Raw genomic sequence first — 26,864 nt, forward strand, 5'->3', positions numbered from 1 at the left:
ATACACCCATACTTTGCCAAGTCTCCAAATTCCCCGAAGTCCAACGGACTTCTCACTTCCCTTTTGGGATCCAAACCTTCTTGGTGCTCTTCATGTTGGAAATGATTTCCTTTGGCACCCAAAAGCGTTTGACCTTATTGTTGGCTTGCTTGTTCACCTTGATGGCCACCACCTTGTCATTTTTCTTCTTCTTCTTCAAGAGATAAGGTGTGGAGGCCTTCTTGTCCACCTTGTTGGTGTAGGTGTTGGAGAGCTTGCTGTTTGCTTTTTCTCCTTCTTCTTTGCTCCTCCCCCATTCTTCATCTTGCACTCATAGGACTTGTGACCTTCCTTGTGGCACATGTAACAAACCATGGTTTGTCTTCATCAAGCTTCTTCACTCCCTTGACGGTGTTATCTTAATGAAGTTGGGTTTGCTTCGCCTTGCCTTTCACTTGAGTCAAGTCCTTGGTGAGGCGAGCTACTTCTTGCTTGAGTTGCTCATTCTCCTTTGCAACCTCTTGTGTGCATGTATCTACAACAACTTTCTTAATACAAACTTGGTTGCACAAAGGTGAGTCTAAACATAAATCATTGAAAGAAGTAGAGGCATCCTTTTTAGACATGTTAAAGATAGAACTTTTCTTTTTAGATGCCTTGGTGGGGGTTGTGCTAACGGCTTCAAAATTAGCAACTTTATTAGTTAGCTCATCACAATGTTTGCACATGGTTTCCATTTTAGCAAGCAAACTATTATATGCTTCTTGTGAGCTAGCTAACTTTTCTTTTAATTTTTCATTTTTCTTTTCAAGTTGCTCATCATTGATTGTGCATGCATTTGTTGTTGCACTAGCCTCAAGTTTCTCAATTTTAGTAGATAGTTCAACATTGAGATTAGCAAAGTTCTCATATTGTTCAAGCAAGGTTTTGTATGCTTTTTGTGAACTATCTAGCCTTTCTTTTAAACTATTGAGCTTCTTTTGTTGACTAGTGCAAGCTTTAGCAAATTTAAGATTTTCTTGCACAAGTTCATGATAAGAAGGCATATCATCATCACTATCACTCTCACTAGAGGAAGAGCTTTCGTTATCTCATGCCATAAGGCACACACGAGAGGAGCCTGATGATGAGTGCTTGTGGCCTCGCCTCTTGTGATGGGGTTCTTCTTCACTTGAAGAATCATCCCATGATCTTATTGATGTGAGGGCTTGGTTCTTGCATGTCTTCTTCTTTGTCTTAGGTGTGGGCTTGTTTGGACAAACTTTCACAAAGTGCCCCAACTCGCTGCATCTATAGCATCCTCTCTTTCTTTGCTCTTTTCTTTGATTTGTGAAAATGAAATCTTGAATTTGGATGGGCACACCCTTGACATTGAGCCTTTGGATCATCTTCTCCACCTTGTTGATCACTTTGATTGATTCTTCATCAAGATCGGAGGTGGAGGAGGAAGATTGATCATCACTTGAATCTTCATCATCATCATCATCGTCCTCATCTTCTTCTTCATCTTCAATTGAGGAACTTGAGCTTGAGCTTGTCTCAACTTGCTTGCCCTTTATCTTCTTTTTCTCGCTACAAGCGAGAGCTTTGCCTTTGCTTGAATAAGAAGCTTCTTCTTGACCCATCTTACGTGACATTTCAAATGCCACTAACTTGCCAATGGCTATGCCCGGGGTCATGTTGCTCAAGTCCTCCATGTTGTGAAGGATGGTGATGATGCTTGCATATTTCTTTTGTGGTAGCATGGAGATGATCTTCCTCACGATGTCCGCATCATCTAGCTTTAATAATCCTATAGAATGGAGCTCATTGATAATTAGATTCAAACAAGAATACATATCACGAACAAGCTCATCATCATTCATAGTAAAGGAATCATAGTTTTGCTTTGCTAGACAATGTTTTTGCTCACGGACATTGCTTGTGCCGTCATGGAGCTCTTGGAGTTTTAACCAAATTTCATGTGCCGTATTTAAAGTAAATACTTGGTTAAAAACATCCATACTAAGTGATTCAAACAAGCAATTTTTAGCTCTAGCATTGAAGTGCATTTCTTTTTCATCACTCTTTGTAGGGTTTTTGGGATTTTTGATGGGTTTCATCCCGTCACGAGTGACTCTCCATACACCCAAATCAACCGCCTTAAGGTGGCAAGCCATTCTAGCTTTATAGTATGGGAAGTTAGTGACGTCAAAGTACGAATGCCTAGCGGTATCCATCTCAACCACTCTAAATAGCATCGGCTCAACAACGGTTAAGCCAAAGGTCCAAATTGAGCCAACCGACTCTGATACCAATTGAAGGGACTGTGACGCCTAAGAGGGGGGGGGTGAATTAGGCAACTTAAAAATTCTAACTCTAAACTATGGCCTCTTTTTCTAACCCTAGCAAAACCTATGCAATAGATAAACTATCTAGATGTGCAACTATGGTTTTGCTAGTGTGTTGCTATCTCTACCGCAAATGTAGTAAAGTAATCAATGTAAATACGGAAGCTAAAGAGCAAGGTAGAGATATACAAACTCCCATCAACGACTCTGGTATTTTTACCAAGGTATCAAGAAGCGTGCAAGCTTCCCCCTAGTCCTCGTTAGAGACCCTCACAAGGAATCCCTCGCAAGGGCCAAGCTCTCGGTCGGGTAACTCCGTAGATAGCCTCGGGCCTTCCCCATGCGTAAGTGGGTCTTCGACGTGCCTTCCGGCAAGCCTCTCCCAGATGCTCCCCGCCGTCTTCACTATCCAGCTTCCGGCCAAAACGGCGCGGGCCTTGTTCCCTCTGGTACACGGTGGCGAGCACACCACAAACACGGTTGGTGTGATCTCGCAAGACTTCAAGCCCCTACGATGTACAACAATGGTGCTCGCAAGCACTGAGTGGTAAGAGATATGCAAACCTCACTAAACACTAGGCCTAAACCTAGAGCAAGCGCATAAGCGGTGGTCTAATCAACCTAAGCACTTCGCAAAGCACCTGCGCTAATCACCTGATGAATCACTAAGCACTATGCAAGTGAAGATCACTAAAATAGTGTATCAACACCCTTGGTATGTTTCCTTAGCCCCACACCCCTCAAATGGCCGGTTGGGGGTTGTATTTATAAGCCCCACTGAGAAAGTAGCCGTTGGGGTCGAACTCCCGCGAAACTGCTATTGACTGGACGCTGAATCGTCCTGACCGGACGCGTTCAGTCGTCCCAACCGTTGAGCCAGCAATATACTAATCGGACGCTGGCCAGCGTCCGGTCGCCTGCCACCGGATGCGTCCGGTCGTAGATTTGCTGCTCTGGAACCTCTCTGTACTCGATCGGACACTGCTTTCCTACGTCCGGTCGGTTTCGTCGCCCACGTCCAGTCGTCCCGACTGTAGAGCCACCGGTCCAGCATTTGGTCATCCCAACTATAGAGCCACCGGTCCAGCATCCGGTTGTCCCGACTATAGAGCCACTAGTCTAGTGTCCGGTTGTCCCAACTACCGAGCCACCAGCGTCTGGTCCAGTGTCTGATCGCCTCTGTGAGCTCGTTTCTTCATGATCTTGTGTACGGCTTGGTTCCAATCTTCATGCTTGGACTTTGCTTGATCTCTTGGGTCTTCTCTTGTGCTCCTAAGGTCTTGCTTGAGGTGTTGATCATCGGATCATCACGTCACCTTCGTCCAAGTTATGTCTTGCACCCTATTGAACTACAAAACAAACACTTGCAAATTCATTAGTCCAATTTGGTTATGTTGGACATCAAACACCAAAATCCAAAGTCAATGGGCCAAGGGTCCATTTTCCTTACCGCGGTGATGACCTCAGCTTTCGTGATATTGGGAATAGAATTCCTCATCTTGGAAAAGCGTCAGATGTATCTACAGAGGAGCTCAGACGGCTTCTGGTTGATATGGTTCAGATCATGCTTTGTGCCCGGCCGAGTACACGTAGCCATGTAATTGTTGGTGAAGACTTTTCTCAGCTCTTCCCAGGATCCGATATAGTCCAGGGTAAGGCTTATAAACCAGCTCATGGCGGCTAGCGTAAGCATGACAGGAAGATAGTTTGCCATGACACTGGTGTCTCCTCCGGCGGCATGGACAATAGTGGTGTAAGCCTACAACCACTGTGTCGGGTTCATCCTTCCTTCGTAGGGCTCGACCCTAGTGATCTTAAAACCATGGGGCCACTGGAGTGTTTGGAGCACCCTTGTGAATGCTGGGGGGCCCTCGAGGTTGTTGGCGCTGTCGTCTATAGCGTTGCCATTAGCGAGCGGTGTGAGAGTTGAGTCCGGGTTACCATACTCTTGCTCATACTCCTGACGACGGCATGCTTTGTCTTCATGGTGACCGAAGCGGCCTTCATCGATGCATCGTCATGCATCTCAAAGATTGTTGAGGTGCACTCGGATGTCCTGGTCGACCTCCTAGTCAGGTTGGCGGTGATGTTCAATGCGGTCTCCCCTAGCTCCGCCCTATAGGGATTACCTATCATCGCGGCGCTGGTCGGTGAAGCGACTTGGGCGGCGATCGGATCTTATGGCGACTGATCGGCGAATCGAGGTTGTGGAGTAGGAAGGTCTCTGATCCTGGCGGATCTCATTGACCTGACAATGCGCCGCTTTGAGCATTACGGTGACCCTAGCGACCTCTGGTGTCTGCTGGAGCCGGGCGAGCTCATTGGTGGCTACGGCCAAGTTGGCGCTTGAAGTCTTGTAGACGTCGTGGCTGTCAACATGGAGAAACTCGTCATCAAGGTTGCGCTGGAGCGGCCTTCCTTGCAAGTCAAGCTGTTGCTCGGCCATCGCAAGGATAATCTTGTTTGCTTGGTGTTGTGCGCGGTTGATGTTCCGGTTCTCATGAGTGGCATGTTCCTCCTTAGTTTTGCCGTTCTGAGGGGGGCTATCGATGCTGACATTGAAGATTGCGCCACCACAAAACAGAGGGAGAGGAAGTTGCTCAGTGAAGGTTTCGGCGAGGGCCTCCATAGAGCCCTAGGACTCAGAGCCTGGATTCTCCTCCAGGATGGTCTAGAGGGACGCTCCGGAGCGTCGGCCAATGTGGAGCATGTTGATGGCCGACGGGGGCTGGTCGGCTATCTGGTCGGCGTGAGGATGGACGTCTCCCACCTAGTCGGCGAATTTGCCCCTTAGGGTGTCTTGGAAGATGGCGGCGATGTTGGTGAGCCTGAAGGGTAGAGCCGCAACTCCTGGAGTTTTCCGAGCAGCCTCCGACAAATCTGTATCGGAGGATGGTCGACGCTGGACTAGAGTGCCCTAAGCCAATTCAGCGATGGAGAGGCAATCGGCGAGCTTCAGACCAACCTAATCGATGGACGTGACCAGATCATCATTGTTGATCTGCCTCCTCTGGTAGCAAGAAAGTGGGCAGCGAGTTGTCGATGAACGTGACCTCAGAGGTGGTTTTGAGATTGGATCTACAGTCACAGGTACGGGGGTGATCGGCGCATAATCAATCTGCACTGGCTCGATGAGCTCTCCGACTCCATCAGTGTTGATGACCCACGAGATGGATCTGACCGTGAAGATCTGGCCAGGCTGCGGGAGGGACGAAGAGCCTGTGGAGAAAGCTATCTTGTTCGACAATGAAATAGCACATAATCCCCTACCTAGCGCGCCAACTATCGACAGAATATCGTCGGTAGTCCTCCGAGGGGTATCCCACGAAGGTAGATTGATCGGTAGAGAAGCGTGTGATCAAGAACAAGAAGGAACAAGACACTTGAGTTAGACAGGTTTAGGCCATCAGTATGACATAATACCCTACTCTTGTGGTCTATTGGTTTGTATTAGCTATCGTATGATATTGCGTGAATTTGGAGGGGGTCCCTGTCCACCTTATATAGTCTGGGGAGCAGGGTTACAAGTCGGTTAGATCTAAGAGATAACCAGAAAGTAATAACTAATTACAGGAATCTTAGGATCATACATATCCTAACAGATCTCATAGTATCTTTAGGATATCTTCCCGGTGCCTTGCGGGAGGAGCCGAGCAGAGTCGTACCCCACAAGGCTTCGTCTTGTGGGTCGGGCCGCCCCTAGGGGCGTAGCCCATGTGGTCTGCCATGGGTATCTAGGGTCGTACCCCCCACAATCATCATTCGGGTGGTCGAACCACCTAGCAGATGGACTTCACCGCTAACTAACTAGTCGGACTGTTCGGTACTCACTCCTGCTAGGCGTTCACTTCGCCACCGACCAGTTGCTTGGGCTTCATCATCAGCTTCGATGGGGGCTCGCTAGCTAAGCTGGGGACTCCTCGGCGTTCGGATTCTTTGTACAAGAGTCGCCAGCTAAGCTAGGGACTCCCTTGGTGGTTGGATTTTGCTACGTCTCGTCTGTCGATTCACCTGCCGGCTTACTACGCTTTGTCGACGCTGCATGTCTTGTGTGATATCAAGGTGTTCCATACTATTTGGATTAGGGTGTTGATCCTGGGTGGCACGTCGAGAGCCTTGATAAGTACATCTATCACAGCAGTCCAATGCTAAGCACTTCTTTCCGCTCTTGGCAAGCTTTTAGACTTCTTTTCTTAGACCATGCTACAAGATAATTCTTTATTTTTTAGCATGCTCGGGGACTAAGTGTGTTTACTTCACCTTGCGTTGAGTGTATTGTTTCTTCCTATTTCTCAGCTAAGCTGGGGACTGGACAATTTTATTCTAACCCTAGCACTAGGTTCATTCTTCACCTACTGTTAGGCCAGGGGACTACAGTGTGTACACTACACCTTGCGGTGCGTGTACTAGCTTTGTTATGAGCTTATCTGCCTTCGCTTCTCTCAGATGACTAAGTCATTGGGATATTCATCTGACATCGCTTCTAGCACCTAAGTGTGTACACTTCATCTAAGATGAAGAAATCTCAAATTTAAACTTGAGCTCCTTACATCCTTCTGGCAAACCTCAGCTTTGAGTGAGTCCGAGCATGGCTCCTAGTTAAACTAGTCAGACGCTCAATTGAATAGCTCGGCTCCTAGTTAAACTGGTCGGACACCTGCTCCTGGTGACCGACGACAAGTTGAACTGCTCAGACAAGCTCAACACGGCGTTGCTCAATGGATACAAGATGCTCGGGGACTAGCTGTGGGGGTATGACCCTGATACCCACAGGGATGTACATGGGCCGAGCCGCCAGGGGAGGACCAGCCCACAAGACTATGCCGCGCAGAGCACGGTACAGGTCGACGTGCCTCGCAAGACTATGTGAAGATCCTTGGTGATCAAGGATGATCTGTTTGGATATGCTAGATATCGTATTCCCTGTAAACACGTATCATGTAACCGATCAGGATAGAAGCGACTGACCTAAACCCTACCCCCGAGCTATATAAGGTAGGTAGGGACCCCCCTCGTTTTCATCTCATCTCTCAAAATACAATCCACAAAGACACATGGCGTAGAGTATTACGTTAAGCTAACGGTCTGACCTGTCTAATCGTTGTCTCTTTCGTTCTGTGTCACCATCCGGTTCCCTCACGCGCACCTCCACCGATTCATCTACTACTGTGGTCATACCCCTCGATAGACTATCGGACGTATTTCGTCGACAGGCTTCTCCTCCCCTATGTTGCAAATGTACGTTTTAGGTGTTTCAGTCGTTTCAAAGGTATGTTGTCATTGTTTCTTATGGATGTTGCAAAAGTGATCGTGGGATGTTGCACATGTTGCACGTGTTTCAGAAGCATGTTGCAAGCGTTTGTTCAAAATGTTTCATCTATTTCTAGACGTATGTTGCAATCGTTTTTTATTTGGATGCTGCATATGCTTTCACACATATATTGTAACAGTATGTTCCAAATATTTTAGCTGTTTCAGTCTTATGTTGCAGTAAGTGTTTTTTATGTTGTAATTGTTTTACCTGGATGTTGCATATGTTTCATATACATGTTGCAAGAGTATATCCCAAATGTTTAATCTGTTTCAAATATACGTTGCATTCGAGTGTTTCATGTTGCAAGTGCAGACAGCGGCGTTGGTGTCCATGAGGACGGGTAGGGCCAAGCCACGGCCACCGACGCGTGGAGGAGGCGTAGGCCGTCGCCGGTGGTGTGGGGAGGAGGCACAGGCTGCGCGATGCTGTTGTGGAAGAGGCAGGGCGAGTCTTCCGGACGGCCTAGAAGAGATGGGCACCGCACCGGTGTGGAATAATGCGGAGGTAAATCATCCGAGTAGCGTGGGTAGCGGATCTAAAGCGTGCCGTTCAAATGCAAGCGTGAGAAACAGAGCTGGCACGGGTGATGCGTGGATCCGAGCGGATGGAACGGAGCAGCCACGGATGTCCGGACGGATGCAGGCGTCTGGACGTCCGGGCGCTAGTGCTGCCGTTACTTTAGAGCAGGCAAATCCAATGGTTTATGCTCCTCTCGGATTCAAATAGAAGCATTAAAAGGAATCCAAAATTAACTTGTAGGTAGATGAATCGTCAGCTTATGTACATACCCTTTCGTTCCAAATTATAAGTTGCTTTGATTTTTTTGGTACATTTATTTTGCTATATATCAAGGTATAATAATATGGCTATATACATACCAAAATAGATGAATAAAAAAAAGTTAAAGCAACTTATAATTTAGAACGGAGGGATTCGCGTGCCCTTAAACCCGGTTTGATCCGCTTATTTTTTCATCCAGAACAGTGTTTCTCTCTCACAAATTCATCCAACATTCCTCCAAACCATCCAGATTCCTCCAGAATTCAGACAAGAGGCCCGGCCGGCCTGTTCGCTTGTCTGAATTCTGGAGGAATCTGGATGGTTTGGAGGAATGCTGGATGAATTTGTGAGAGAGAAACACTGTTCTGGCTGAAAAAAAATAAGCGAATCAAGCCGGGTTTAAGGGCACGCGAACGGGGCCGATATAGCAACTGAAAAATCTCTCCGGTTTTAACTCGTGGCCCATATAGCATCCTAGATCCTGTATTTGAATGCATGTTTAACAATTTTAGCAAGTACAGAGAGGCTGTGATTTCGGAGTCTATAATGCTTTGCCTGGCCAATTGGGATAGTTCAGGTTTCTGGAGCAGCAAATCTTGCAGGTTCTCAGCCGCCCCTAGCATCACTATCAGCGATAGAAAAAAAAAAGAGAGCAAGGTTCAGAAACAGAAACTGCCACCTGAGACCGACTCAGTTCCTTACGCATGACAGCTCTTGTCTAAGCCTGAATTGCGCATGGCGAGAGACACAATGCGATCAGGAATTCAGGATGTGCACCGGTAGGGCGACTTTGGTGAGGAGAGCACGACCCGCATCCGTGAGTAGGCCAGCCTTTCCCTTCCAAATGGGAACGCGATCAGCAACAGCACCCACGATGCCTCAGCTTCTAGACTGAGAGTGGGATCCCCAAGTAGGCGCCACTTGACAGGGGAAGAGCGCCTCAATAGTTCTGAGTTCCTCATCACTCGCCAGAACGCTGAAGGCTGATCAGAGTAACCAACCAAGCACTTGTCGTTGTCGATGTTTGTCTCGAGTCCCGAGGACCAGCAAAAAGGTCCTGAATGTATGCATAGCATGTACAAATGGCATGGAGTTTGAAAGATTGTGAGATCATCGGCAATAAACACAAGTTCTGCTTTTAATGGCCTTACTGATACAAAATTATGCTCACAACATTATGCACCTCTTACAGGTTCAATGCATATGTTTGAGGGTACCGCCATTTTTCATCAACTCATGCATTGAAAAAATGCAGAACAGGGAGAAGCCCATTGCCGATGAAATATGAATGGTGCAAGTTGTTTGAGACTCCAACTCAAAACATTCTTTAAGCCTGTAACTCTATGTCTCTATTGCTCTCTCCATTATTCTAATACAGAAACAAGTTCAGGTGGGGACCCCCGAGTTTCAAAAAAAAAAAAAATGCAGAACACATTTCTGGGACCCAACACTCTGTATTCCTTTGTTCAATTGTTCAATACATGATGAAAACAAAGCAACAAGATCTTTATGCATTAAGCCTAGAGTTACTCAGATCTTATGTTCCTTTGTTCAATTAAAGTGACAAGATCCTTATGCATTAAGCCATAATTATTTATTAAAATGACACGATACATACAATACAATTCAACCTCATGCCATTGCGCAATCACACCGTCACAGTGTCATAATCCACATGATGGCAATATATTATCAAAACATGTATCCAAAAAACATAGCAAACTGGCTCAATTCCCATGTCATATTGATACACTTCGTCCCATGGAAAAAGAAGCACTGTCACAAGTATCATGCATGCTCAGTTTTCATGTCATTCTGCAAAATAATTTCTGTGACCAGTTACCCACTTTACGTTCACAAAACTATGCAAAAACAGCGTAATGGAACACATCTTTTTTAGTTTCATCACAAGACTTGCTGCCAACTCATGTACTAAAAGATAAAGGATATATTAAGACCATGCAATTCAATTCGCCCGTTCATTTCAAACTGGAAAGCACACATAATCTGAAACTGAATTTTATAATTAAAGTAAGAACAAGATAAGACTCTAATCCATGCACGGTGATAAGTAAGTGTAAGATTTAGTTTCACCGAAATCTTTAATATGCAACAAATTCAGAGAGAACCTAATTTTCTACATGCCCAAATCAATACTACTGTAGAATTCTAGAGACAGGCACAGAGCAACCTTGCTACTGTTTATCTGAATGTAGCCAGTCCATTGCTCCGAACGCAAGAAGGGGTCCTGCGGTCTCGGCGAATGCCGAATTGGTTCATTTTTCCGTTACAACTTTTTCTTTTTGTGGGAGGAGTTTCTTCGTTCCAACTGATGAGCACCTCAGAGAAACGAGATTCCTGTGGTGCTGGGCTTCTCTCAGCCCAGTTGCCATGAAAAGGAAGTCATTTTCGTTTTTTCTTAATCAATTATCGTCTTTTGGTTATTATGATGACTGCGATATATCCGATTCGAAAGAAAATAGAGAGATTGCAGCTGTTCTAGATCATGTAGTGGCATGGCCTCTTCAGAATGCGTTCGCAAGAAAGCAACAAATACAGGCTTCTATAAGGGCTCAATACAGCCACTTGCTATATATATTGAATGATGTCAAAACATGCCATTCAGACTTACTGTAAGCCTATTCCACGAGGCCAAGAAAGCAACGCAAACATGAAACAAAGACATTTGGCAAGAAAATGTCAAAACTATGCAAAAAATATCACAAAAATAACATACATAACTTAGTTCTCATGGTATGTCACACAGTCACAGTCACCCTGCATGGTAATCGGTAGCATCCCAAACTCAGAAGTCAGAAGAAATAAACAGCATAACGTCCCATGTCATTCACTTAGAATTTCCATAAGGAGTTGCTTCGGCCTAGCATGACAAGATTATGCTCAAAACAACACGACTCATGTACTGATGATGAAGGCAGAGCACATTCTGGCACTGAACTGAATGTATCTAAACAAAGACAGCACCCAATTATGACACTCACTTCATGTTCATGCAAGCCCACCAGTGCAGCGATATTGTAAGCATGCTACCAGCCTACCACAAAGTGCATGGCACTGAACATTCAAGACATGCAGCATTTGAGAACCATATTTTTACTGTAACCTCACATGCAAGCATATCAAGAGTACTAGCGCATTCGATTAAGAGTGGTAGGGAAATAGGGACATTTATATTCAAACAAGATCACAGTGCTAACTCATATGACTACAAATTGTTCTTATAAAAAGAAAAACAGAACAAAACAGAGTGCTGTTCTCATGTCGAAGTTGTACTTCCTTGCTGTGTGCTAAAACAACAATACAACATACGTGTTCCGATCTTCCAGACTGACATCATTATTGGATTGTTGCCAACTAGTATCTACTGAAGAACACAGAACACTCTTTCCAAGTTTAAAATACTCCAACATAATAACAAGTCTAGATTTAATCTAGTAGAATAAGATCCCTATCCATTGCGCCTCTGGTAATAATTAAGAACTAAGATTTGCTTCTATGATCCACGTGAAAAAAAAAGTACGTCAATACAAGGTAGACACGGAGCAATTCCAATTAATTTGGACAAGAACAACTTACAGATTTGGATTGAATAAAATAAGGCATCATCCAATTTAGGATACAATATTCATTTCAGCATCACAAAACCAGAACTGCAGAGGGCCAATCGTATGTAACTAAGGCCTTGTTTAGTTCCCCCTAAAGTTTAGTCCCTATCATATTGGATGTTTGGACATATGTATGGAGTATTAAATATAGACTAAAAAATAACTAATTGTACAGATTGCGACTAATTTGCGAGATGAATTTTTTAAGCCTAATTAGTCCATGATTTGACACCGCAGTGCTACAGTAAACATGTGCTAATTACGGATTAATTAGGCTTAATAAATTCGTCTCGTGGATTACTGACGGATTCTGTAATTTATTTTTTTATTAGTATCCGAACACCTCATGCGACACCCCCACGTGACACCCGATGTGACATCCCTAAACTTTACTCCCTGTATTTAAACACCACCTGAATAAGATATGACATGCAAAAAAGTGCAAGTGGATCTAGTAGTAGCCAGGTAGTTAGATCATGATTGATCAAGAGCAGCAGTACTCATTATTATACAGACACAGATCAGAAATGACTCAAAAACATATTGATGGGTAATTCAGGGTTTTACAATTGATGATGTTCTTTGACGGGACGAACAGAACTTGCTAAGCTTGACCGAATACTTGGTCTGAATTCATCCGAGAGACAACTATAGTAATAAGAACGAAAAAGCAACCGCTGCTACGAAGTACGAACGCAAGTAAGGAAGGATCGAGGCAGCAGAACCGAACACGCTAGGGCGGCAGATCTAGCGAAATGTCATCCCAAGGCTCCTATCATTCCTCGTCCTCGTCGTCGAAGGCCCACGCATTCTCCAGGCAAACCTCCTTCTCCTGCTCCGGGGTGTAATCGTTCTTGATGTTGAACATCTCGCGGATCTGGACGGGGGTCTTGCCCTTCATCATGTCGGCGAGCTTGTGGCAGGTGACGTCGACGAGCCCGGCCATGCCGAGGTAATCGGCGGCCTGGACGAGGTCGAAGAAGGCGCCCATGCGAAGGCCGTCGACGAGCTTGCGGTCCCACTCCTTCAGGTCCTCGGATGCCGCGGTGTCGACGAAGCTGATGCCGCTGGGATCGGAGTCGGCATGCTTGTTAAAGTAGTCGACCACCTTCTCAAGGGCCTCGGAGCCGATCTTCTCGAGCTGGATGCCGCCGTCGGTGCTGCCCCTGGCGATCTTCTCCTTGAGGAACTTTGACAGCCGCTCCGCAGCCTCCTTCTGAGACCTGGAACGTCTTCCCGTCCGAGCTTTTCAGGGTGATCTTGTCCTAGCTGACAGTGGGAGCTAGGTTACAATTCAGGGGGGCCCACTAATTCTAGTCTCGTGACTAATCACTAGTTATAGGCATAATCTTATTTCTATATAACACAGCTATACAATTCTAGTGGAGAAGTTTGTAAGCTAAATTGAATATATTAATAGACAAATTAATGCATATATAGTCTATTATATGTTACCTGATGAGTGTAAGCTGTTGCAAGATGAACTCCCGCTAATTGTCATTTGTCCTTCTTAAGTAGAACAAGAGAGCTAAATAGACGTACTAAAGTAACAGACTAATATAAGTGAAATATTATAATGCAGTTGCATGCAACACAGGGGAAACAACAGCAGTACTCTTTGAAACGGCCAGATGAGCTAAACACATATGCTAATTAAGTTTTGTAATAATGCGTCGAAATATACTCTTAGCATCATGAGGATGGAAGCAGCTAGAATAAAAAAGAAGCTAATGCAAGTTTAGTCGTGGCGTAGATGAATGCATGTAGCTAGGCCATGCAGTGATGCAGATGTGTGTGCGTAGTTGCAACTTTCAAGTGTGCATGCATGCTACTCAAGACACAGGCTCTCTTTGCAAATTTATCCCAAGCAAGGGGGGGCCGGCGCCCAGAATGGCCCTAATGTGGCTCCGCCAGTGCCCGCTGACCACCTCCTTCGCCGCCGCAGCCGCTCCTTCATCCACCTCCACAGCTCCCTTCTCCACCGCCATCGCTCTCCCTAGGCCTCGGCCTCGCTCAAGGATGAGACGAAACCCTCGCTTCGCTTAGCCGCTCTCAAGGGTGATGTGATCACAGGTTCACAACCGGAAGAAACGAGTTGTGGGTTCTTTTCTTGGGGGTGGCAGCGTGGGCCTGCTTTAATACGCGCGGTGCTCTCCACGGGTTCGGTTGGTGTGCAGCCGGGAAGAGCCGAATGGGCATGGCCGCGTGGGCGCGTTGCTGCCTAGCTGGCAGTGGGGGCTATCTGGTTTGTTGTATATGCAACTTTGCCTCACCAGCCAAATTTTGAATGTCTCGTGATCATGGCCTAGATTTCATGACTTGTTTGGTTGCTTGCTCACACAAAATTGCCTAGCAAAACAGTAATCGAAGCCATCTGTTCGCTTGAACTTATCAGTCGACTTATCAGCTAGAATCTATAGTATTTTTCTCTCACAACAAAACAGCTTCAGCCGGCTTATCAGCCAACTTTAATACCAGCCGAACAGGATTATAGGTTGTTTGTTTTACAGCATCGCAGACAATAACAGCGCCAGTCAAGGATCTCATCTCCATACATTCAAAATCGGTGTTTAGTTGGGCAAAGTTTGCGTGCATAGTGAAGATTCCCTACTGTAGTATTTCGTTTGTATTTGCGAATTATTGTCCAAACATTGACTAATTAGGCTCAAAAGATTCGTCTCGCAAAGTTAAAGCAAACTATGCAATTAGTTTTTGATTTCGTCTACATTTAGTACTCCATGCATGTACCACAAGTTTGATGTGACGGAGAATCTTCTTTTTACATAGTGCACTTTTCAAGAGTTTGGAGGAACTAAACAAGGGCCGAACGTTTGAAACGCTCCCAACGGCAGGCAAGTTTGCCTGGACCGCAAGCAAACAAGTCTTTATTGCCTAGCAAGCATTGTCTGTCACAGCAACAACTAATGTCCTGTTCGCTTGGCTGATAAGTCATTGCTGAAAATACTATTGACTGATTTATTGTGAGAGAAAAATAATACTCCCTCCGTTCCTTAATATAGGCCATATAGATTTCTAAAGAAAATTCCAAAATATAGGCACGTATCAGCTCCCACGTCGATTAGTTTGGAAACCTTCTCACCGTACATAGCACATGTCTCAACCAATCCCTTAGATTTAGGAAGCAATCTGATTGGAAGAGAGAAGATGGCCTGATTTTCTTTTTTTCCTCGGTCTCACATCCTTCCCCAAGCCGTGCGTTAATATTGGTGCTAAAAACTATATATCTTATATTAAGGAACGGAGGGAGTATTCGTTGGCTGAAAAAATACGTCTTATAAGTTAAGCGAATAGAGCGTAAACTTCTCTTTGACGGGCAGGCATTAGGGACGGGGACAACTAGTGGTGTAATCGGTTATCATATAATCGATTCATCGTAGTCTGATTGATATTTGTTGTGAGAGAAAAATAATATTCGTTGACCGGTAGATTTTGCGGTTTCTTATTGAGGCCTTGTTTAGTTGGCGAAATTTTTTGGGAAATGGTACTGTAGCACTTTTCGTTGTTATTTGGTAATTAGTGTTCAATCATAGTCTAATTAGGCTTAAAAGATTCGTCTCATGAATTTCGTCTAAACTATGTAATTTATTTTATTTTTTATTTATATTTAATACTTCATGCATGTGCTTAAAGATTCGATGTGACAAAAAATCTTAAAAAATTTTAGGGACTAAACGCTACCTTAGTTGCCCATGCTAGGCCACTTTTCCTCGCTACGCGCTTAGCCCTGCACACTCGCTTTGACCGAGCAAGCCTGGCTTGTCAGAACCGCGGAAAAAAAATTTAGGGCATGTTTAGATCACCTTCAAATTCCAAGTTTTTTCACTCTTTATCCATCACATTAATTTTTAGCCATTTGTATGGAGCTTTAAATGTAGGTAAAAAAAATAACTAATTGCACAATTTAGTTCAAAATCACGAGATTAATCTTTTGAGCTTAGTTGGTCCACGATTGGACAATATTTACCAAATAAGACGAAAGTACTACTATTCATCGGTTTGAAATTTTTTGCAATCTAAACATGCCTTAGCTACGGAGCTAGGCTCTAGTTTTTTTTTTTGTTTTTTTTTTTTTTTTTGCACGAGCTAACCCAGGCTCCAGAGACGATACAATCGTCCAAACAATAGGATATTGCATCCCGCGAGCAGGTTGGGGGCATATGCACCGAACCAAACAGAGGCGTGTTCGGGATCACGACGCGGTGGGCGCGTGGTAGAAAAAAAAAACACAAGCGCTATAGGGCGCGTTTAGTTGGCCGGAATTTGGATCTGCAAAGTTTGTATAGTGTCAGATTTTCTACTGTAGCATTTCGTTTGTATTTGGTAATAATTGTCCAATCGTTAACTAATTAGGCTCAAAATATTCGTCTCGCAAAGTACAACCAAATTATGTAATTAGTTTTTAATTTCGTCTACTTTTAGTATTCCATACATATACCGCAAGTTTAATATAACGGAGAATCTTTTTTTACATAGTGCCAAAATTAGGAACTAATCAAGGGCATAGTTCAATCACATGGTTGCTATGTCTTACGTGGTCAAAAGAAACAACAGTATCATGAGACGTTTGATAGGATTTTCTTTGGCTCTTTCGGTGGTGCAGCCGAGAGTCAGCAACCCAGGCCTTTGGATCGATAAATCGACTAAAGCTATTTTATTGTGAGAGAAAAATACTATAAATTTTAACTGATAAATCGGCTAATAACTTTAAATAAACAGGACCACAGCAAGAGGGAACTCGAGGTCTGGGCCGAAGGGGTTGTTTCTTCCTTTCGTCAGATGGGTTGAACGAAACAAGTCTCCGAACGAAAATGGGATGCCTATGCATAGATTAGGAATCTGTTTGATACGAGATCTAATCGCTACTTAGCTAAAAGTTAGTCAAATTTAGCTAGTCAGCTTTCAAAAAAATAGTTAGTCTATCCAAATATAAGGGCTAAAGCATCTTCGAGAGTCTTTCTAAATTTTACTCTCTAAATTATCATTTGGAGAATCATTTATATAAAAATTATTTTCTATATCTTTTTATTTTTCAACAGTTTTTTTATATCTCATGCGTACTCTAGAAAGTCATTCTTATCTTCTATTTTTGGCTAGCGAAAAATCCAAAATAGAAGATGGCTATATTTAGATAACCATTTAGATAAGCTATTGAAGGGGTAGTTTTATATCAAAGTCTCTATTATTCCTAGCATTTAGAAAAAAAATATAAAGAGTCTTTTGGAGATTCTCTTAGGTGGATTATTTTTTAGTTAAATCTTCAACTAGCTGTTAATCAACTAGCTAGCTAACCTTAACTAATTTAAGCTAATTTTTAGCTCAACTATTAACTAGCTCTGCATTCCAACGGGGCCTAGCTCTAGTATGTTGTGGAGTTTGTCTTTTCATTATGTAGCAGTACATTTTTTGTTAGGAAAATTCACCGATGGTCCTTCAAGTTGGTAAGGAGTGCCATCTAAGTTCCTCTACTTTTAAAATGCCAATTTTAAGTCCATAAACTTGGCTTCGGGTGTCATCCAGATCTAAATAGGTCTAAACCTGCTCTGGATGCTGACGTGGCGCGCTTGCGGGGCTCCTACATGTGGATTTTGCATGTTGGTTATATTTCTGTTTTTTCTGATGTGGCATGCTGACGTTTTCAAAAAATAATTCATTACTTTTTCATATGAGCTTGGATTAAGACATATTTTATATCAAAATTATAGCCTTTGACGGGATCTACAACTTTGTAGTTGAAAAGTTTTTTAATTGAAATTATTTAGGGTCCCAAAATATTATTGTAAGTGAGCAGATTTTAAAATTTGAAATTCAAAATTATCCAACAATCTCGGATGTTGACATGGTGTATATGAAAGCTATAGGATCTAAAAAATTTTAGTTGATTTTTTTTTATTTGAAGTTGTTTAGTGTCCCAAATATGTTTTATGAGTTTATAGATTTTGAAATAAGAAACTTAGAACTCATATTTGGGATAACTAATGAGTTCAAATAAAAAGCTTTTCAACTACAAAGTTGTAGATTATATTGAGAACTATAACTTTCATATACACTATGTCAACATTCGAGAATTTTTGATAATTTTAAATTTCAAATTTTAAAATTTATAAACGTACAACAATATTTTAGGACCCTAAACAGTTTCGATTCAAAAACTTTCTTGTCGAGGGCTACAATTTTGATATAAATTTTGTCTTCATCCGAGCTTATATGAAAAAGTTATGAATTATTTTTAAAAAAAAGTCAGTGTGGCACATCAGCAGAATAATGAAAATAGATCAAAATATAACCAACTGACATGTGTGCCCCACATGTAGGAGCCACGCTAGCACGCCACACCAGCATCCAGAGCAAGTTTGGACCTATTTGGACCTGGATGACATCCGAAGCCAAGTTCATGATCTAGAATTGGTATTTTAATTGTAGAGGGATTTAGATGGTACCCCTTGCCAGGTTGAAAGACCGTCCGTGAATTTTCCTCTTTTTCTTTGGACTATTTCCTCTCCTCCTTAAATGATACAACAGAGCTCGTGCAAAAAATTTTAAAAAGAAGGGCTCCATTTTTGCGGGCCAAATTGGGGTCTTGTAGGTGCATAGCAGGTCCAAAAGGCTTCATTTTTCTGGGCCAGACTGGATTATCTTGGCCCAGTCGTATATCAAGAGGATTATGTTCTCTTAACACTCCAGCTATCCCTAAAAAAACACTGCATCTGTGTCATTACATACGTATCAGGTGCAAAACAACCAACCTGTATAAACTTAGAAATTACCAATCAGAACCACTAGATGCTGATTCAATGGATGAGATGAGAGGTGGGGTTTTTTGTGTTTAAGACCCCACCCGCTGGCCTTTTTTTACGCTTAAGCCCCCTCACCCCATCCATTAGATCATCATCTAGTAGTCCTGATTGATAGTTTCCAAATTTACACAAATTGATTAGTTTGCATCTGATATGTTGCACCTATATCTAATTTCAAAAAAAATATAACCTATATCTATATTTCATTTTATATCTACACCTATATCTATATATATCTCTACTATATCTTTATCTCAATATCTCTCTATCTATGTTTCTATCCCTATCTATCTATCCATCGGTACCTACCTAACTATTTGTTGTGACTATCTCTCTCTTTGTTTATCCGCCTGTGTATCTATCTATTTGTCTAAAAAATAATAAAAATAAAGAATATCTATTTATATCTATATCTCTGCTTTATCTCTATGTATCTGTACCAACCTATCTATTTGTTTTGTGTATGTATATATGTATTTGTTTATTTATCATCTATCTGGATGGCACTGGCCTTCAATGCACCAACCGCCGCTTATCTATCTTATGTATTTAACTATACTATAAGACCCTCAAGAGTAATTTTGTTACAATTAAATAGCGCGAGCATAAAACCATAAATTTACTACCTTATTCATCCACAGCCGTAAATATACTACTTTGTTCACCTGCCACCGTAGGACCTAATGTGGATGTTTAGAACATATGGATTTTGGTTCTCGTAATAGTAAAACCAAGGGCATAAAACATGTTATGATCGTGCTGGTAAACTAGAGAAGTAGAAAATCAACTATTTTCTACTACAACCATATAACCTATTTAGCATTAACAGATCGTCCGACTATATAGCGGTAAATTTGGAACTTGTCACCAAATGGTGATGGAAGCTAAATGCCAACTACTAGAAAACTTGAGAATATATTGCATCCCAATGAACACGGAATACTCTAGTTTCCAATCCGCAGTCATTGTCAGTTGCCCATAGACCAAATTTTTACATTTACCAATATAGAATAATGAGTCCATGATCATATTAAAAAACTTAGTTAAAACTGAATATCCAAGAGCCCTGTTACTCCCACATTTGATCAAATCGACTGGATAGAAATGGCACTTTATTATTCATCCAGCACTAGGAAAACCACTGTTTGGTCATCCTGTTAGCTTCTATACTTCACTACAATGGTCAAATGCACATATGTGCCTTGTGAACTGGTGGAAAAATAACTGTCCACTCCACATTGTAAGTTGTTCTAGTAAGTTAATAAAAAATGCCTACGACTGTTTATGTACGTACTACCATTTGGATGAGGATTTAGCCATCAAACTTGTCACAGCAAAAGACGCCGAGAGAAAGACAAAACTGGGAAAGAGAGAGTACTCTGAATCAAACAGAAAGTTTGTCACTTGTCAAGACCGTTTTGCATTGAAATTTTATAGCCAGCTAACCGACGCTGATACAGAACTACAATATGCTGAAAAAATGGTTATGGAGAGTCATCTGAACCTATCGATCCAAAGACGATGGGACTTGTGAGCACGAGGCAACCACTAGAAGATCAGTCACAAATGAGATTGTAGAACGGATCCGATTGATCGACAAATCCAGTGAGGTTTTGGGGCAGCAATGGCTTCGAATCGAACCTCCTCGTCATCAAAGGCCTCTTCGTCATCGAAGACCCAGGGGACTCCTTGCGGATCTCTTCCTTCTCCTCCGCGGTGAAGTCGTTGGCGATGTTGAACATCGTGCGCACCTGCGCCGGGGTCTTGTTCACGGTCATATCGGTGACCTTCTGGCAGCTGGCTTCGAGGAGCCCCTGACCACGCAAGTCATGCAGGCCATATAGCTACATTTTGATTGCTCAAAAAAAAAATATATAGCTACATTTTGAGCACCCTAAAAAAAGCTACATTGTTTAGATTCGTTACGGAAAGCTATAATACTTTTGGAGGACTACGTTTTTCTTCAATTGCGAATTATAAATCATCATTCCACGACAGGGAAAGGTGACGAAGATGTCATTTTCGCACGTTTCTTTGCTGTTGATGATGGCATGCATCTAGGGGGTGTCAATTCCATTAGCATCATATATGGCCAATCCAACAGCACCAAATTATACGCAGACACGACAGGATCAGGCGGCCGTGCAGTTTAAGATAAGCAAAACATATCCGCTAATGGGCCAAACCCTAGCGATCAATTTGACACTCGTTTCGATAAAAAAACGCATCCCCTCAGCCGCTCGGCGCGTCGGCGCTCGCCACGTAAACGCCGTCACATCGCGCTTTGGCGCTTTCCCCAAAACGGCGAAACCTGGATTGGAGAAATAATAACAAGGGGAAAAAATTGAAGCAGCCGTGTCGCCGTGACGTTACGCTCACGGCGTGAGCAGACGCCGTTCCAACGGAGGACTGGATGGCGCGAGCGCGAGCGCGACACGAGCGAGCGAGCGCGACGCGAGCGAGCGAGCGTCCGCCGGTGTCCCCACGGCCCACGCCCCGCCGGCCCCACGCGTCGCGTTCGTGGCTTACCGTCCTGCCAGGCTGGGCGCGACGCGGCCTCACACGTGGCCCGGGGTTGAAGGCTTCGTATCGAAGGCAGCCACACAATCTTGTCCTGAAAGCCCGTGGTATTGAAGGATTCTCAGTACGCGGACAGGAGCAGTTTTACTTCTTGTCCTGAAAGCCCGTGGTAAGACTAGAGGCACCGGTGCCTCTCATGCCTATGGCAAAAGCTTGTTCCATCCAAGCGACCGGAGATCACGGAACACTATTTAATTATCCAAAAACAGCCGAACTTCACTGTTTATCGGATCAGCCGAACACATGCCAAATTACCAATCGATCAGCCATAGTTATTAGGACCAGACCGGAGATTGAACCGGCAAGATCGTTGGTTCATTAGTCCAACCGTTAAGAATAGGTTGGACGGCTGGTTCGATAGCTTTGGACCGGATGAGTTGAACCGTCCATAAATATTTTGAACTGGTGTAATATAATAATATACAATAAATAATCAATAACATATAGTTGATTACATATACAAATTAGATGATAAAGAAACATAAAATGCGCATGAAAAGATAATATATGGAGCATTTATAAATTGGTGAAAAAGAAACTAAATGGTAATTTAAATATTCATCATTGTAAAACATTCTCAAATACTGAAATGGAGTGCACTATTGTGAAGCGGTCACTGAGATAATCAAAATGGACATACTCCCTCTGTCCCATTTTAACTGCTTTTCTGCGGTTTGAAAAAAATCCCAAAATGAAGGCCTCCATGACATCTGAAACATAGCAGTCCTAGTCTGCCAGTAGCTGTAGTATAGGCGTGGGAAAAAAAACTACCGGATTGCTCTCGTCCACACGTTTGAATCCCAGGGAGTGGAGGCAAAAAAAAAAGAGTTAAATGCGCTGGTGGTCCATCAACTTGTGCTCTAGTTTCACTTAGGTCCATCAACTCTGAAAGTGGATTTTTGGGTCCATCATCTTTGTTTGTGGCGCATTCCTAGTCCATATCCCGTTTGTTTCAATTTTTTAAGCCACGTGGCACCTCCGGGTCCAGGTGGCACACGCATGCAGGTGCATGCACATGCACGTCGGCGTCTTGGTGAACGGCCAGCAGCAGCCAGCCGCCAGCGAGGAGTGGGTTGTTGTGGGAGAAGAACATCTCCAGGGACCCGCCCGACCACGGCATGATCTGGAGGAGGCGCTCGGCGAGGTTGATCGGCGCGGTGCCGCGGAAGGCGGCAGGCTCAATGGTGCAGTGCCTGGAGAACCATCCCTGCCGGTGCACGCGGAAGCCGGTGGCCACATCCTCGGTTGCGATGTTGTAGACCCACCCGATGCCCCTGCCCCAGCTAGTCCCAGCTTCGTACGCCCACGCCATGACGTTCAGCGGCTCGGTGGTGATCGACTCATCATCCAGTGTGCACACGGCAGCAGCAGGCCGACGATAGCCGGCGAGCCGTATTGATTCTAGGAAGGGTGTCGAGTTGCCGAAAGCACTAGCATCGACTGCGATGCCGCTGCCATCGTGGTTGCCGGCGCGGAGGTTTTCCGCCGTAGAGCGCGGAGCGACGGAACATGCACCCGGTGCCCAGGTACGACGGGCCCTGGAGGCCGTTGAGAGCGAGCATGGTGCCGTCGAAGAAGACGCGGTTGTGGTTGCAGTACCTGTCCTCCGGATCGACGTCGTCGAACCGCTGTGGGAACTGCACGAACGTCGTGTCCTCCCCTTCCCTCGGGTCGAGCATGAAGCACATGGCGACGCGGAACGCCCCCGAGTTGTTGATGTAGTGGTCGCAGTCGAAGTTGACGATGAAGGGCGCGTTGGAGAGCAGCGCCGACACGCGCAGTTGCACGTTCATGGCGCCGGCCTTCTTCTGGTGGTCGTAGCTGGTCGGGTGCTTCTCGCGTGCCACGTAGACAAGCATGGGCAGACGCGAGTCAGTTGCACTCAGGTCAATTGGACAGCTGTTGACGACGCCATTGGGCTGCCCAAGCTGAGGCGTATGGCCTGGCTGCTCCAACATCACCTGTCAATGTCAATGCGTGCCAAATTGATTCTAAGTAGTGTAATCTTTCGTCAGCAATGAAATTTGGTACTAACTACTCCACTTTCATCAACAAATGTATAACAATGCATAGGCATGATGATGACAGGGAAATAACAAAAGAAGTACCTTAATAATCGGTGCGTAGTGGCCTTTCATATGGTTCTCTGTTGGATCAATCCATGCACCGGGCCATTGTGTCCCATCAGCCATCCAAGTAGCCTACACGCCTCCTCCAGATTTCCCGGCGGTGTTGTACGCGTCAGACCGCCGGCGAACCGTGTCGAAGAGCATGCCGATCCGCGCCCTGAACTCCTCGTACTCCCGGCGCACGCACCGGTGGTCCTCCACGAAATCCTCCGGCGACCCGCCGGCGTACGTCGGCGCTCTCAGCAGCTCATCATAAAAGCACCTCTCAGGCGCCCTCGGCTCGACGCAGTGCTTCCGGCAGAATGGCACCCACAGCGCGGCGAACCTCGCCGTCTCTTCCAGCGCCTCGTAGTGGACCAGCGCCCCGCCGTCGTCGGAGAGGTAGCAGGCGTGCTTCTCCACCGGGTAGTCGGTGGCGAGGATGGAGAGGACGGAGTTCATTGTGCACAGGATCGGCTCGTCCACGGGGTTCGCCGTGTTGATGAAGACGTCGACCCCCGGGAGGCTAGAGCTGCCTTCCGGGCGCGGGAGGTCGTGCTGCCGCTTGAGCGCGGCGAGGTTGGGGATGCTCTTGATGGGGTTCATCCTCGGGAGCATGTTGAGGAGCCATGAGAAGCCGAACCAGACGTCGCCGGCGACGGAGAGCGCCCACAGCCACTCGATGTCGGCGATGTTGTTCTTCACCCGCCATATGAAGAAGAAGATGATTGCGATCAAACGAGCGAAGATCAAGAACCGGTGGTGTGTGAAAATGTTCTTCAGATTATCCGGCTGGTCGATTTCCACCCAGTACCTGTCCTCGGCGCTTCGCTTCTTCTCAACCGCCGGTTCCGCGCCACCGTTGGCCACGGTCACCGCCGCCCGGGCGTGGACGCCGCCGCCGCCGTTCCAGAGCAGCGGCTCGCCGAGGCCGGAGTTAGCGTGACCATCGCGAGCACCACCGGCGCCGCCGGTCGCCGCCGGCGGGGACATGGCTTGCGCGCGCGCATCTTGCAAGTTGCTAGTAGGTCAGGTCCTGTCTGTGCGTGTGAATATATCAATATATAGGCTTGCCGACGTGCATGTGCATGCACCTGCATGCGTGTGCCACCTGGACCCGGAGGTACCACGTGGCTTAAAAAATTGAAACAAACGGGATATGGACTAGAAATGCGCCACAAACAAAGATGATGGACCCAAAATTCCACTTTCAGAGTTGATAAACCTAAGTGAAACTAGAGCACAAGTTAATAGACCATCGGTGCATTTAACTAAAAAAAAATCCCCACCGAGCGTCCCGTCCACACCTGCAAGGGAGTCTCCAGAAGCTCCTGGTCCACTTATTCACGAACCATCTTCTCGCCCTCACGCATGGAGTCGTCGTTCATTCACCATCGCGCCGCCGCAGATTCGTTCCCCACAGCTGCTGCCTATGCTAGCCCTCTCCTTCCCCTTCCCTTGCCCATCCGCGCGCATAGCACAGACGGACAGCTGCGAGCCTGCTCCTTCCCCTTCCCTACCAAAGCAATTCCTTGACCACGTCGTGGAGTCGGACGACGTCGAATCAGAGGTTGAGAAGCTAACCAGTGTCGATTCGGCGGGGGAGCCACTGTAGGGAACACGAGCTCATCCCCGGCGCCGCAAAAAGTGGGGCTACGCGCGGACGCTGCATGCTCCCGGCAACGCCGTGGGTGTGCGCAGATGGCACGAGCTCGTCTTGTCGGAGTGGAAGACGAAGGTCGGGGCATGGTTGACGGTGCGGTGGAGAGGGGCTGGAGCGCGCTCGTGAGCAGTCGAGGTGGATCGGGCGGGGAGGCCTGGATGGCACGAGGCGCAGATGGCACGAGGCGCGCAGCATGTTTTTTTTTTGTTTTTTTTCTCCATATGAAATTGTGTTTGTTTTTTCTCCACTGAAAGTGTGACATAAGACGCAGGCTCTTTATAGGGGTAGATTCGTCATTTTTACATCTATCTTGGTTTGCGTGCTCAAATCCAGAAATGCAAATATTGTGGGTGGGAGGAAGTAATATTCTCTAATTTGAAGCTCGCACGAAAAAGTTTTGAATTTTTTTAAACTCAAAAGACACATGAAACGTCCAGTACTCCAAAAGTCCAATCAACCAACCACTAGCGTGAGCAGCAAAAAGAGTACTGCGAGCACAGCAGGTGGGGCCCTGTAGGGACCATCGCGGCAAGATCACAGCGGATGCACGCCAACAGCCAGGCCTGTTTGTTTTGTCGTGGTTTGTAGTAAATAATTGTAAATTTCTAGCTGAAACAATATTTTTCTCTCACATAAATTCATTAATAGTATATTTTTACGAACTAGCAATGATACGAATCAGCCAACCGAACACAGACTGCTAGAGCATAGCACGCGCAGCAGTACAACACCATCCCAGACCAGCCGGTTCAAATGCATGGTTTTTTCACCGGTTCCATAAAAAACCCGCTGGTTCAAATGGTTTTACCGGTCCGATTACATGGACGGTCTTTTAAGTGAACTGAACCGTTGTAGTCTTTAGTTCGGTCTTTTATCGATCGGACCGCTAGTTCGGTCCGGTCCTAATAACTTTGATCTCACCTAGCTATGTTGCGAACTCTGTCAGCCACACGAATATGGCTCCATCGAGATTTCAGCGCGTGCACGGTGCACGCACATGGTACCGCCGTACCCGTGTGTGTTCTATGGCAAAATTAACGATGAACTATTACACTCCCTCATTCCTGAAATAAATAGGCTTTAGAACTTTTTAGAGAGATTAATATTATTAAAAAATCTGTATATAACTATTGAAAATTATTCTAGCAAATAATATTTACTTCTTATTTTTCGAGGGTCAAATCCTTTTTAAATTTAACTACGTGCATAGAATCAATATCCGTATCTTTAAATAAGTTTATTATGTAAGTATATTCCACAAGTAGTCTACCGATACTTATTACATGTCATGAAAGAATATTAGTATTTTTTAAACTCAGAAAAGTTTGACTCCTTGGTAAGTAAGATGTGCACTTATTTTAGGACGAAAAGAGTACACTTTATCGGGTACTCCACAACTTAAAAAGGAACTTATTTTTGAAAAAAAAATCAATAGTATATAAGTGTATTTATTACTTCTTCGTCCTAAAATATTTTTTTTGGTTATATATTTAGATCATGTTTGGAAGATTTCTGCCATCTTTTTTATTAAAAAACAGCAGGGGCAATCCCATACTGTGAATTTATTTAGGGAAAGATTTATGTCTGGACGTCTGGACGGGGGCTAGAGTTCAGACGCCCGTGTGCGCACGCCTGCTTTACATGGGGCTCGCGCTGCTCCATGTCCCAC

At 44.9% G+C, this 26,864-nt stretch overlaps 1 protein-coding gene and 1 pseudogene across 1 annotated transcript; both read right to left on the reverse strand.

The window, feature by feature from the left end:
• Positions 1-12,804: 12,804 nt before the first annotated feature.
• On the reverse strand, positions 12,805-20,622 carry LOC136549162 (SKP1-like protein 1B). Its single transcript, XM_066540442.1, has 2 exons — positions 20,486-20,622; positions 12,805-13,252 (listed from the first exon to the last, which is right to left on the reverse strand). The coding sequence occupies exons 1-2, from the start codon at positions 20,620-20,622 to the stop codon at positions 12,805-12,807; spliced, it is 585 nt and encodes a 194-aa protein (XP_066396539.1).
• A 1,165-nt stretch (positions 20,623-21,787) lies between these two features.
• LOC136549163 (probable mixed-linked glucan synthase 8) lies at positions 21,788-24,525 on the reverse strand (annotated as a pseudogene).
• Between the last annotated feature and the right edge of the window lie 2,339 nt (positions 24,526-26,864).

The sequence above is a fragment of the Miscanthus floridulus genome, chromosome 4 (genome assembly GCF_019320115.1).
Source record: "Miscanthus floridulus cultivar M001 chromosome 4, ASM1932011v1, whole genome shotgun sequence".
NCBI classification, from domain to species: Eukaryota; Viridiplantae; Streptophyta; class Magnoliopsida; order Poales; family Poaceae; genus Miscanthus; species Miscanthus floridulus.

What these genes read in the sequence shown, in the direction of transcription:
- LOC136549162 (XM_066540442.1), bottom strand. Translation starts at nt 20,622, where the DNA reads ATGACCGTGAACAAGACCCCGGCGCAGGTGCGCACGATGTTCAACATC. An exon ending in AGGCCTTTGATGACGAGGAG is followed by an intron (nt 13,253 to 20,485) that starts GTTCGATTCGAA and finishes AAGACGTTCCAG; the next exon opens with GTCTCAGAAGGAGGCTGCGG.